Source organism: Carettochelys insculpta, chromosome 10, assembly GCF_033958435.1.
Source record: "Carettochelys insculpta isolate YL-2023 chromosome 10, ASM3395843v1, whole genome shotgun sequence".
Taxonomy (NCBI): Eukaryota; Metazoa; Chordata; order Testudines; family Carettochelyidae; genus Carettochelys; species Carettochelys insculpta.
Window position 1 is genome coordinate 52123680 of NC_134146.1, and position 12870 is coordinate 52136549.

The 12870-nt window shown below is 41.5% G+C and overlaps 1 protein-coding gene across 5 annotated transcripts in view; it reads left to right on the forward strand.

Moving 5' to 3' along the window:
• The window catches only part of OPA1 (OPA1 mitochondrial dynamin like GTPase), an 86890-nt gene that overhangs the window by 15056 nt on the left and 58964 nt on the right, over positions 1–12870 (forward strand). For 3 of the 5 annotated variants that reach the window (XM_075003943.1, XM_075003944.1, XM_075003947.1), the window contains one exon: positions 9497–9607. The exons of the other annotated variants lie outside the window; for them this stretch is intronic. In XM_075003943.1, the coding sequence (XP_074860044.1) occupies positions 9497–9607 (111 nt within the window). The remainder of the gene's footprint in view (positions 1–9496; positions 9608–12870) is intronic. 5 annotated transcript variants of the gene reach the window in all.

Sequence of the window (12870 nt, forward strand, 5' to 3'; positions counted from 1 at the left end):
GCTTAGGAAGGACAGACAGGGAAAGAAGGGAGGAGGTGTTGCCTTGTATATTAAAAATGTACACACTTGGACAGAGGTGGAGATGGACGTAAGAGATGGACGAGTTGAAAGTCTCTGGGTTAGACTCAGAGGAGTAAAAAACAAGGATGAGGTCCTACTAGGAGTCTACTACAGGCCCCCTAGCCAGGTAGAAGAGGTGGATGAGGCTTTCTTTAAACAGCTAACAAAATCATCCAGGGCCCAGAATTTGGTGGTGATGGGGGACTTCAACTATCCAGGTATATGTTGGGAAACGAATACAGCAGGGGACAGACTGTCCAATAAATTCTTGGATTGCATTGCAGACAACTTTTTATTCCAAAAGGTTGAAAAAGCTACCGGGGGGAAGCTGTTCTAGATTTAATTTTAACAAATAGGGAGGAAATTATTGAGAATTTGAAAGTGGAAGGATGCTTGGGTGAAATGATCATGAAATCATAGAGTTCACAATTCTAAGGAAGGGTAGAAGGGAAAACAGTACAATAGAGATAATGGATTTCAGGAAGGCAGATTTTGGTAAACTCAGACAGCTGGTGGGTAAGGTCCCATGGGAAGCTAAACTGAGGGGAAAAACGGCTGAGGAGAGTTGGCAGTTTTTCAAAGGGACATTATTAAGGGCCCAAAAGCAAGCTATCCCGCTGTGTAGAAAAGATAGAAAACATGGCAGAAGATTGCCTTGGCCTAACCAGGAGATCTTGCATGATCTCAAAATAAAAAGGAATCATATAAGAAATGGAAACTAGGACAAATTACAAAGGACGAATATAGGCAAACAACATGAGCATGCAGGAGCAAGATTAGAAAGGCTAAGGCACAAAATGAACTCAAACTAGCTACAAACATAAAGGAAAACAAGAAGGCTTTTTACAAATACATTGGTAACAGGAGGAAGACCAAGGAGAGGATAGGGCCATTGGTCAGTGAGGAGGGAGAAACAGTAACAGGGAATTTGGATATGGCAGAGATGTTTAATGATTTCTTTGTTTCGGTCTTCACTGAGAAATCTGAAGGAATGCCTGACAGAGAGAATGCTAGTGAAAAAGGGGTAGGTTTAGAAGTTGAAATAAGAAAAGAACAAATTAAAATTTACTTAGAAAAATTAGATGTCTTCAAATCACCAGGGCCTGATGAAATGCATCCTAGAATCCTCAAGGAGCTGATAGAAGAGGTATCTGAGCCTTTAGCAATCATTTCTGGAAAATTGTGGGAGACGGGAGAGATTCCAGAAGACTGGAAAAGGACAAATATAGTACCCATTTATAAAAAGGGGAACAAGAATAAGCTGGGAAACTACAGGCCAGTCAGCTTAACTTCTGTGCCAGGAAAGATAATGGAGCAGGTAATTAAAGAAATCATCTGCAAGCATTTGGAAGGTGGAAAGGTGATAGGGAACAGCCAGCATGGTTTTGTTAAAAACAGATCATGTCAAACCAATCTAATAGCTTTCTTTGATAGAATAACGAGCCTTGTGGATAAGGGAGAAGTGGTGGATGTGATATACCTAGACTTCAGTAAAGCATTTGACACGGTCTCACATAATATACTTATCAATAAACTATGCAAATACAACTTAGATGGGGCTACTATAAGGTGAGTGAACAACTGACTGGATAACCGTACCCAGAGAGGAGTAGTTAATGGTTTTCAATCCTGCTGGAAAAGTATAACTAGTGGGGTTCCACAGGGGTCTGTTTTAGGACCGGTTCTGTCCAATATCTTCATTAACGAATTAGATATTGACATAGAAAGTACACTTATTAAGTTTGCAGATGATACCAAGCTGGGAGGGGTTGCAACTTCTTTGGAGGATCGGGTCATAGTTCAAAAGGATCTGGATAAACTGGAGAAATGGGGTGAGGCAAACAGGATGAAGTTTAATAAGGACAAATGCAAAGTGCTCCATTTAGGAAGGAACAATCAGTGTCACACATACAGAATGGGAAAGGACTGCCTAGGAATGAGTACAACAGAAAGGATCTAGGGGTTATAGTGGACCACAAGCTAAATATGAGTCAACAGTGTGATGCTGTTGCAAAAAATGCAAACATGATTCTAGGATGCATTAACAGGTGTGTCGTGAACAAGACACGAGAAGTCATTCTCCCGCTCTACTCTGCGCTGGTTAGGCCTCAGCTGGAGTATTGTGTCCAGTTCTGGGCACCGCAATTCAGGAAGGATGTGGAGAAATTGGAGAGGGTCCAGAGGAGAGCAACGAGAATGATCAAAGATCGAGAGAACATGACCTATGAAGAAAGGCTGAAAGAATTGGGCTTGTTTAGTTTGGAAAAGAGAAGATTGAGGGGGGACATGATAGCAGTCTTCAGGTATCTAAAAGGGTGTCATAAGGCAGAGGGAGGGAACTTGTTCTTCCTTGCCTCTGAGGATAGAACAAGAGGCAACAGACTTAAATTGCAGCAGGGAAGGTTCAGGTTGGACATTAGGAAAAAGTTCCTAACTGTCAGGGTGATCAAACACTGTAACGAATTGCCAAGGGTGGTGGTAGAATCTCTATCACTGGAGATATTTAAGAAGAGGTTAGATAGATGGCTTATAGGGATGGTCTAGAAAGTGCTTGGTCCTGCCAGGAGGGCAGGGGGATGGACTCGATGGCCTCTTGAGGTCCCTTCCAGTCCTACTCTTCTATGATTCTATGAAAAGCCAGAAAGGAGTTTGAAGAACAGGTAACTAAAAACTCAAGAAAAAATGTTTAAATAGGTCAGAAGCAGGAAGCCTACTAAACAACCAGTGGGACCACTGGAAGATCAAAATACTAAGGGAGCACTCAAAGACAATAAGGCCATTGTGGAGAAACTAAATGAATTCTTTGCTTTGATCTTTACGACTGAGGATGTTAGGGAGATTACCAAACCTGAGCCATTCTGTTTAGGTGACAAATCTGAGGAATTATCCGAGATTGTGGTGCCATTATAGGAGGTTTTGAAACAAATTAATAAACTTAACGGTAGCAAGTCACTGGGACCAGATGACATTCACCCAAGAGTTCTGAAATGTGAAATTGTGGAACTCTTAACTGTGGTTTGTAACCTGTCCTTTAAATCAGCTTCTCTGTCCAATGACTGGAAGATAGCTTATGAGATGCAAATATTTAAGAAGGGCTTTAACATTGATCCTGGCAATTACGAACTAATAATTCTAATGTCTGTACTAAGGCAAATTAGTTGAAACTATAATAAAGAATAAAATTGTCAGCCACATGGGTGTGCATAGTTTAGGAAAAGTAAACATGGTTTCTGTGAAGGGAACTCATACCTTACTAATCTACTGGAGTTCTTTAAAGGGGGTGAGTAAGCATGTGGATAAGGGGGTCCAGTGCAGGTAGTGTATTTAGATTTCCAGAAAGCCTTTGGCAAGGTCCATCCAAAGGCCCTTAAGTAAAGTAAGTTGTCATGGGATAAGAGGGAAGGTCCTCTGATGGATTGAAAACTGGTTAAAAGACAGGAACCAAAGGGTAGGAGTAAATTATAGGTTTTCAGAATGGAAAATAACTAGTGGTGTCCCCAAAGGTCTATACTGGGACCAGGCCTATCCAACTGTTTATAAATGATGTGAAGAAAGGGGTGTAAACAGTGAGAAGGGAAAATTTGCTGATGTGCTCAAGATAGTTTAGAACAAAGCAGACTGTTAAGAGCTTCAAAAAGATCTTAGAAAACTGAGGGTATGTCTACACAGCAAAGTTATTTTGAAATAGGTAAACCTCATTCCACGAGGAATAACACCTATTTCTAAACAGCTATTTCAAAACAGAGGCTGTGTAAACAGGGAATAGAACTTATTTTGAAATAAGCCATAGTGCGTCTGATGGCTCTGTTTCAAAATATGCTTTATTGTGTGTAGATTCTCTGTGTCAAATTAGCTGAGTGCTGTTACAAAATGCATTTTTTTTGTGAAGCAGAATTACTTCAAAATAAGCTGTTCCAGAATATCTCTTTCGGAATAGCTTGTTTTTAAATAATGCTGCTACTTGGATATATCTTAAGTGATTGGGCTACAAAATCGCAAATTAAATTTAATGTTGATAAATGTAAAGTGGTGCACGTTGGAAAAAGTCATCTCAACTATACGTATAAAATGATGAGGACTAATTTAGCTACAACTACTCAAGGGCGAGATCTTGGTATCATTGTGGATACGTCTCTGACAACATCCACTTCATAGAATCATAGGGCTGGAAGGGACCTCAGGAGGTCATCTAGTCCAGCCCCCTGCTTCAAGCAGGATCAATCCCCTCTAAGTCATCCCAGCCAGGACCTTGTCAATCTGGGACTTAAAAACCTCCAGCGATGGAGAATCCACCACCTCTATAGGCAACAAGTTCCAATGCTTCACCACCCTCCTGGTGAAGTAGTTTTTCCTAGTATCTAACCTACACCTCTCCCTCTTCGACTTCAGACCATTACTCTTTGTTCTGCCATCTGACACCACTGAGAACAGTTTCTTACTATCCTCTTTAGAGCTCCACTTCAGGAAGTTGAAGGCTGCTATTAAATCGCCCCGCAGTCTTCTCTTCTGTAAACAAAATAAGTCCAAATCCCTCAGCCTATCCTCATAGGTCTTTTGCTCCAGCCCCTTAATCATTTTTGTTGCCCTCTGCTGAACCTGCTCCAGCACATCCATGTCTTTTTTATACTGGGAGGCCCAAAACTGGACACAATATTCCAGATGTGGCCTCACCAGTGCCGAAGAGAGGGTAACAACTACTTCTCTAGATCTGCTTGAAATGCTCCTCCTAATGCACCCTAGTATGCCGTTAGCCTTCTTGACTACAAGGGCACACTGTATACTCATATCCAGCCTTTCATCCACCATAACCCCTAGGTCCCTTTCCGTCATTCTGCTGCTGAGCCAGTCTGTCCCCAGCCTATAACAATGCTTGGGATTCTTCCTTCCCAAGTGCAGGACTCTACACTTCTCCTTGTTGAACCGCATCGGATTTCTTTTGGCCTAGTCCTCCAATTTCTCCAGGTCCCTCTGGATTCTCTCTCTAACCTCCAACGTATCTACCTCTCCCCCTAGTTTTGTGTCATCTGCAAACTTGGTGAGGGTGCAACCCAATCCCTCATCCAGGTCATTAACAGAGATGTTGAACAGCACCAGCTCCAGAACTGAGCCTTGTGGCACAATGCTTGAAACTGACCACCATCCGGATATTGAGCCATTGACCACTACCTGTTGGGCCTGACCATCAAGCCAGATTTCTATCCATCGTATAGTCCAAGGATCCAGTCCGTATTTCCTTAACTTATGGGCAAGAATGTTGTGGGAGACTGTGTCAAAAGCTTTGCTGAAGTCAAGGTATATCACATCCACTGACTTCCCCGTGTCCACAGAGCCGGTTACCTTGTCATAGAAGCCATTCAGATAGGTCAGGCAGTACTTGTCCCTGGTGAATCCATGTTGCTACTTCTGATCACTTTCCCCTCTTCCAAGTGCTCCAGAATGGATTCCTTGAGGATCCCCTCCGTTATTTTCCCAGGTCTATAGTTCCCTGAATTGTCTTGCTTTCCTTTTTCAAAGGTGGGCACTACGTTTGCCTTTTTCTAGTCATCTGGGATCTCCCCGTTTCTCTAAGAGTTTTCAAAGATAATGGCCAAAAGGTTCAGCGATGACATCCGCCAATTCCCCACAGATGACTGCCCTCCACCTTCCCATACTGCATTGTCTAGGACCGTCGTGTGGGTGTTGACTTTGTCCATGAAGACTGATGAAGAAAAAGCATTGAGTACTTCAGCTTTTCCTACGTTATCTGTCACTAGGTTTCCTCTCTCATCCAGTAATGACCCCACCCCTTCTCTGATAACCTGTTTATTGTTAACATGCCTGTAGAAACCCTTCTTGTTACTTTTTACATCCCTTGCCAGCTGCAGTTCCAACTGTGCTTTAACTTTCCTGGTTACTCCCTGGCATTCTCCAGTCGTATGTTCATACTCCTCCTTAGTCAACTGTCCATGTTTCCATTTCTTGTGTGCATCCTTTTTGAGTTTAAGCTGACTAAGGATTTTCCTGTTAAGCCAAGCTGGTTGCCTACCCAGTTTGCATTTCTTACTGTGCCGTGAGATGGTTTGTTCCTGTGCCTTCTGTAAGACTTCTTTAAAATACCACCATTTCTCTTGAACTCTTTTCACCTTAATCTTCATTTCCCAAGGGATCCTGCTCATCAGCTCTCTCAGGGAGTCAAAGTCTGCTCTTTGAAATCAAGAGTCTGTATGTTACTGCTCACCCTTCTTTCTTTTGTCTGGATCCTGAAATCTATGATGTCCTTGTCGTTGCAGCCTAGGTTTCCATTCACTTCTATTTCTCCCACTAGTTCTTCTGTGTTTGTGGGCAGCAGGTCAAGTTGTGCATGGCCCCTGCACTTGTGCTGCAGCATTCAAAAAAGCAAATAGAATGTTAAGAATCATTGAAAAGGGGTAGAAAATAAGATAGAGAATATTTTATTGGCTCTCTATATGTATCTTTGCTATGACCACATCATGAATACTGTGTGCAGACATGGACACCTCTTCTAAAAGAGATATCTGAACTTTGAAAAGATTCAGAAAAAAGACAGCAAAGATGAATAGTGGTTTGGAATGGGTGCCATATCAAAAGAGATTAAAATGACTGGGACTTTTCAACTTTGAGAAGAGGAAACTAAGGGGGAGATAAGATAGAGGTCTATTATAAGGGAGAGCTATTTACTTGTTTCTGTAATATAAGAACTAGGGGTCACCAAATGAAATTAATGGGTAGCAGGTAGGCCTGTGGAACTCCTCGCCAGAGAATGTTGTAAAGATCAGGACTTCAACAGTATTCAAAAAAGAACTAGATAAATTCATGCAGGTTAGCTCCATTAGTGCACCCCCTCCTCACGCTGAGTTTCTTCTTCTATGCCTATTGGGAACTTGAGAACAGAGAAAGAGGAGTCTTCAAATGTAGTTATATTTAAAGCAGTCTCATTCTTTACGCTGCCACCATTTCTGCTTCGATGTCGTTCTAAAGGTAATTACTTCACTTCAGAAGCCTTTTCCTTCGTTCCTTGGGGAATATCAGGCTTAGACAACAGGTATTGCCACAAATAATCAAAAATTAAACAAAACCCGCATTTGTTAACATGGAACAGTGTCACACACTGTGCAGTGCCTGTTTAAACACTAAAGGGCAAGTTAGGGCTTCCCCAGCAGCTTTAACTCACTATGTCAGTGGTGTCCAAAAGCAACTGAATAGATCATCACATGGCACCCCCACGCCCTCCCCCAGCCAGGCTCTGCTCCCCCAGCCAGGTACCTCCCCCTGCTGCAGCCAGGTACCGTACCTCTTCCCCCCCACAAAGTGCCAGTGTCTCGCTGGAGCTGCACCGCTAGCCCCAAACTGCACTGCGCAATCTGTGAGCTGCTCAGCTCCAAGCCACGTCGTCTAAGCCGCCAGTGCCCTGAGCTCCCCAAACCATGCTGAACTGCCCGAGCCTCAGGAAGAACCGCATCCGCTGCTGCTGCCACACTTGTCCCAGCAAGTGGTCAGGCACATGTGCGGTGGGGCAGAGGGCGCTCCACGTATGCGGCTCTAACGAGCCACTTTGCCACACCACGTGGTACAGGTCACTGCATGTGGCAGACAGATAGCATATTGGACACTGTGGCCCTTTGTTTTTCCTTTTGTTGATTCTGACCTTTCACATATTTTTTTTAAAGGGATACTGTCAGGTCATTTTGAGAAATTGCTTACTTGCTAGCCATAGCAGCTTTACTTAGCAGAATTCTAAAAACACGTCCTTTTTTCACTCATTAGCTTTTTTACTCTTTGTGGGCAGTGAAACTTGATGGGTTGGTTTCATTTCTGATTCTCATGCAATAGCATGACACTTTTGGTTTTTCAGTGGTGCAGAGATTTAAACAATAAACACAAAACAAAATAAAACAACTGCTCCTCTTTGTATTTATTGACATATAAATAGGAGACTCTTTCTACTCCTACAAAGACTGATTAAAAAAAAAATCTGATTTCCACTGTATCCTGTTCGACAGTGTTTGTATCCATCCATGTCGTTTGTGTCAGTACTTATGTGTACATGCCTCTGTATATGGGGATTTTGTGATATATGTATAATCTGTTGATACATTAGCTCTATAGAATTAAATTGATTTTCTTAAAAATGAATTCAAACTTCTGACATTTGAGGCTTTTTTAAACATTATAGTGTATATTTTCAAACTGATAATTCTAGTAAATGTTTTCTTTAAAAGCAGATGTATTGTTATAGTTGAGTAGAATGTTGTTCAGACTTTTTAATGTTTTTAAATTTTTCAAACCTACAACTTAATTTGCACCGTTTCTGAACAAATATGAATTTTTAAGATGTATTGTTTATACATGTTGAATCTCTCTGGTCCAGAAACATTCATGGTCCGGCATGGTTTTAGTTAGCCGGGTGACCATTTATCCTGGGTGTAGCCAAATTTCCCACACCCCCATAAAGCTTGTTTACAGCCACCTGTCCTGGCTGTCAGTGTTCTGTGCTGTTCTTTAGCTCTACTTTATCCCTAAATGTCTTCTAAGAGCCCAGTAAAGAGTGGAAATGTTGGTAATGCTGCTCGACAATATTGACCCCCTTCCCCCCTCGGTCATCTGACGAATTTTCTCGTCTGGCACAGGTCAGGTCCCAAAGGTGCCGGACTAAAGAGGTGCAATCTGTAAAATAATTAGGCACTTTATTCATGGAGAAACTGGGAAATAAGTTGAGGGTGTTAAGCATGACACATGAAACTTCTGGGTTTCTGGGAAGAGCTATGCATTTTAACTAGATGTTGCTAAAGTGCTACGGAGAGAGAGAGATCTCTCTCCCTCCCCCTGTGTACCCTTCCAAAAGTCTCTCTTCCCTTCAAGTTTGAAGTTTGAGCATCAGAGCAAACCCTCTTTTGACAAGCTATCCGTACAACTGAGATACTTAAGAATAAACAATTGTTTAATCTTAAAGTTGAATGTGATAACTTTTAGGCATACAACTATATATACAACTTCGTTAAAAGAGTCCAAACATCAGCTCTTTTTGTTGAACTTCTTGGGTTTGTTTGTTTGTTTGTTTTTAAATCAAAACTATTTTCAGATCTCAGGAAGCAAATAATTGAGGAAGAGGTGCTGAAAATCTCCACAGTCCCTTTAACCAAGCGTAGTTTAAATCCTTTGGATTTGAGCATTTATTTAAAAAAAATAAAAAAATAAAAAAAGACATCAACTCTAAAATGTAGCCTGTGTGTTGTTCTGTACGACCTGTAGGCTGGCTAGCCATTTCCAGTCCCACTTGGATTGTAATAGCAGTTGCAAACGGGTTTCCTTTTTTGTTTGAACTGACCCATTTAATCCTGTCTTTCATCTGTTTTTATGTAACACTCTTTGGTTTAACATTGTTTTCCTCCCATCCCCAATTCTCCCCTTCCTTCTCCTTGTTGTAAACTCGTGGCAGGGCCTGCTTGGTGAACTCATTCTATTACAGCAGCAAATCCAACAGCATGAAGAGGAAGCACGCAGAGCTGCTGGCCAATATAACACGGGCTCTTCTCAGCAGAAGCGAAAGGTGATGGTTCAAAGGGCACTATGTACTACACTTATACTAACCAAACACTTTAGCCCCTTCATTTGATGCAGGAGAAGCTAATTTAATCTGATCAGACTGAAATAATGATTACAAAAATCTTTTTGCAAGAGCACATGGTGTTAAATTGGTTGTGCTTCCGGTGCTCAGTCAGCCACTGCTGGGAGCTCATCCGTGGGTGCAGTGCATCCCACTTCTGACACCAGTGTGATGGGGTTCAGGGGTCCCCCTGCACTGCACCCCGCCCGCTGGCAGGAGAGACTCTCACTCAGCAGGCACAACAGCAGGTTTATTAGGCAACAGATGTCCAGTTTCTCACAGAAGCAACAGCATAGCCGCCAGAGACAGTCCTTCCAACCTGTCCTGGGGGGAAGACCCCGAGGGGTGCCCCTCTGGGGTGTAGCTTTCCCCCTCCTCAGGCTGGCTGCCTTCCAGCTCTCCCTTTTCCTCGCCTCTAACTGCCGCCCCCGATTCAAAAACCCCAGCTCAGCTCCTCCCTGCTCTTTGTTTAGGCAGAGGTGTTATCTGCCAGTTGTAGCCCCAGGGTCATCCTTAGCCACTGGGAGCTGCTGCTTGCCTCGGACATCCAGCCTGACTCACACATGCACCCCCCCACTCCATCACATCTTCCGATCACTCATAACTGGTGTGCCATTAAATGACTGGATATTCTGGGGGGCAGTCTTATCTGTAATTCAGTTTCAGTTTTGGAAGCCTTTGTTGGCTTCCAAACTGATCTGCATTTTAAGATACTGTATTTCTAGAAATTGGATTTAGGGAAGGCAAAGAATCCTAGTGAGCCTTAAGTTGAGTCAATGCTGATTTAGCTTCCCAGTTCTGACATCAGATGCAGTATTTAAAAAGTATATCTTAAACATATCCTAGTTCAGTTTCTTCCCAGTGAGGTGGTAATGCTCTCTAAAACCATCTGTAACATCGTATCAGGATGAAACTATAAATATTAAACTCCCGAATAATGCTGCAATGATAAATAAAATCTATGACAAAATTAATAACAACATGATGAGCATCAGCATGTGTATCAATGTCTGATGGCTAAAGCCTGGACAAAATCTGGTATAGCTATTCTGTTGGTCATCTATATATTATTTTACTTAGTGCTGGAATAGAGCTTTAGCATTAGCATGCTACTTGCATATTGTTAACTAGATTAGGATAATTTTAGTATTCTAGGGTATTACAGAGCTAATTTTTGTAGCCATTACAATTCTTTATTGCTTCTGTAACTGCAAAAACACATTTTTCTGTATTTCCCATGTCCATACAGCCTGCAGTTTTTTCTGAGTTTTAATGATACCATAGCTTTGGAACTAACTGCTAGATCCACATATTTTCTGTCTGAGATGGTATCTGGGAGAGGGAAAGAGGAAGACTCAGAATAAAGTTCTACGCATAATGTTGCATAAAGGCATGAGTTCGTTTTTGCCAAAGGAGTTAAAGTTTTTAAAACAGGTAGCATTATAAATGTAAGCACTCCAGTCTGTCTCCAGAATCCTTTTTTTAAAGCTAATGTTAAATATTAGGCAACCATTCCTTGCCACATTGCAGCTCAAGAACTACCCTTCCTCCTCCTCTGTACAGCTAACGAAAATATTAATAGCGAAGGGGAGAGAGATATTTCATCATGTTTCATTTTTTTTATCCCACCTAGGTAATGTAACTTTGGCATTTAGAGAAGGTTGACTAGTCCTGCCCTCAGTGAAGCAACATGATGCATAATAAAGATGCTGGAAGAGTAACCACTGAAGTCTGATTACCCTGAGCAGAATTTGCTCAATAGTAGGTTAGAAAGTCCTCCCTTCCCATCCCAGAGCAGTGTTGCTGGTAAAAGAAGAGAAACACCTTTAGCAGACTAAAACCTGCCCGTTGGTTTACCAATTCCTTTGCGTAATAAGAGTGGTTCCTTCAATGCCTTTATCCGGTACCTTGCAATGTCTGTATTTAAAGGAGGGCAGGGTGGTTTTTTGTCTTGAGTGCAGTGTGTTATATTGATTATGCCGAAAGCGCACTGCATTCTGGTACAGAAAGCAAAAATATTTCCATGGAGTAATTCCCTCTTTTTTCTAAAGGTTTTTAAAGAAGAGTTCCTATTAGCATTGTGCAGAAAAGATAAAAACTTACAGTTGCTGGACAGGGAATACAATACTTGATATTTAAGCTTTAGTACTATTTTAGAGGCACTAGCAGAGAGTTGGTTATTTCAGGATTAATCTGCTGTTACAGAGAATTATCCATCATTAATGCTTTATTACTTATTCCATGCCTTTGGAATTGCAGAAAAAATTGTATGTCTGCAGCTGTAAATGATTTCAGTCCTGTAAGGGGAAGTTCTAAATTTAATATCTAAAATGGTTGAACAGCACACTCCTTAAAGAAACAGCAAAACCAATGTTAACATTTTAAATGTGTGATTTTTGTGTGCTTTGATGCATGCAAGTGGCAAGAAATGACGATGTATTTTATTTTGGTGCAACTAACCCGTTTGTTGTGAAACAAATTGAGTGGCTGGTTAAACAGCTCTTGCTGTAGACACCTTAAAGTGAACATGCAGTTTAAAGATTCCAGTCATTGGGCCAAGCTCTGTCTTGACAAAAACAAGTGCAAGTGCCATTGAAAGCAGACAATTTGCTCCCACTTATGCCATGGCTAACTTTACCTCACCTTTCTTTTGCAAGCTTATCTGTCTATCTGAAAATATGATTTTCATTTCCATTCTCTAAGTCTGTATATACCTATGCCTTTAATCTCATTGACATTGTTGTCAGAATGAACAATCCAGCCAGCAGAAGGATTTGAATGGGCCAAGTTACACAGATCCTCCTAGCAATTGTATAAAATTACTAAACTGCAGAATCTAAATTTCCCAGTTTTTCATCTTAATTTGAGATTAGATCTATGAGTCTAGCATGCTTGTGTAAGGGAATTTGTCTGTTAGATACAAATTTATAAAAATATTACAAAAAGGGCACCTGATAGATGTTATCATGTTTAATATCCTTGTGTGCTTGTAGTTCTTCCCCTGTGGGCTTTTATTACCCACGTGGCAAGTACTGTATGTAACTGAAGAGGTTTGTTATATAGCAAGAACTTGCATGGCTGCATCTCTCTGTGCATTGACATTTTCAGTGATGCCACTGCGAATGGTTGCAGCTGTTACTGTTTAACCATGAGATGTTCATGGTATGGCATTTTTTTGTGACGTCACAGCAAGATAGTGACTATGA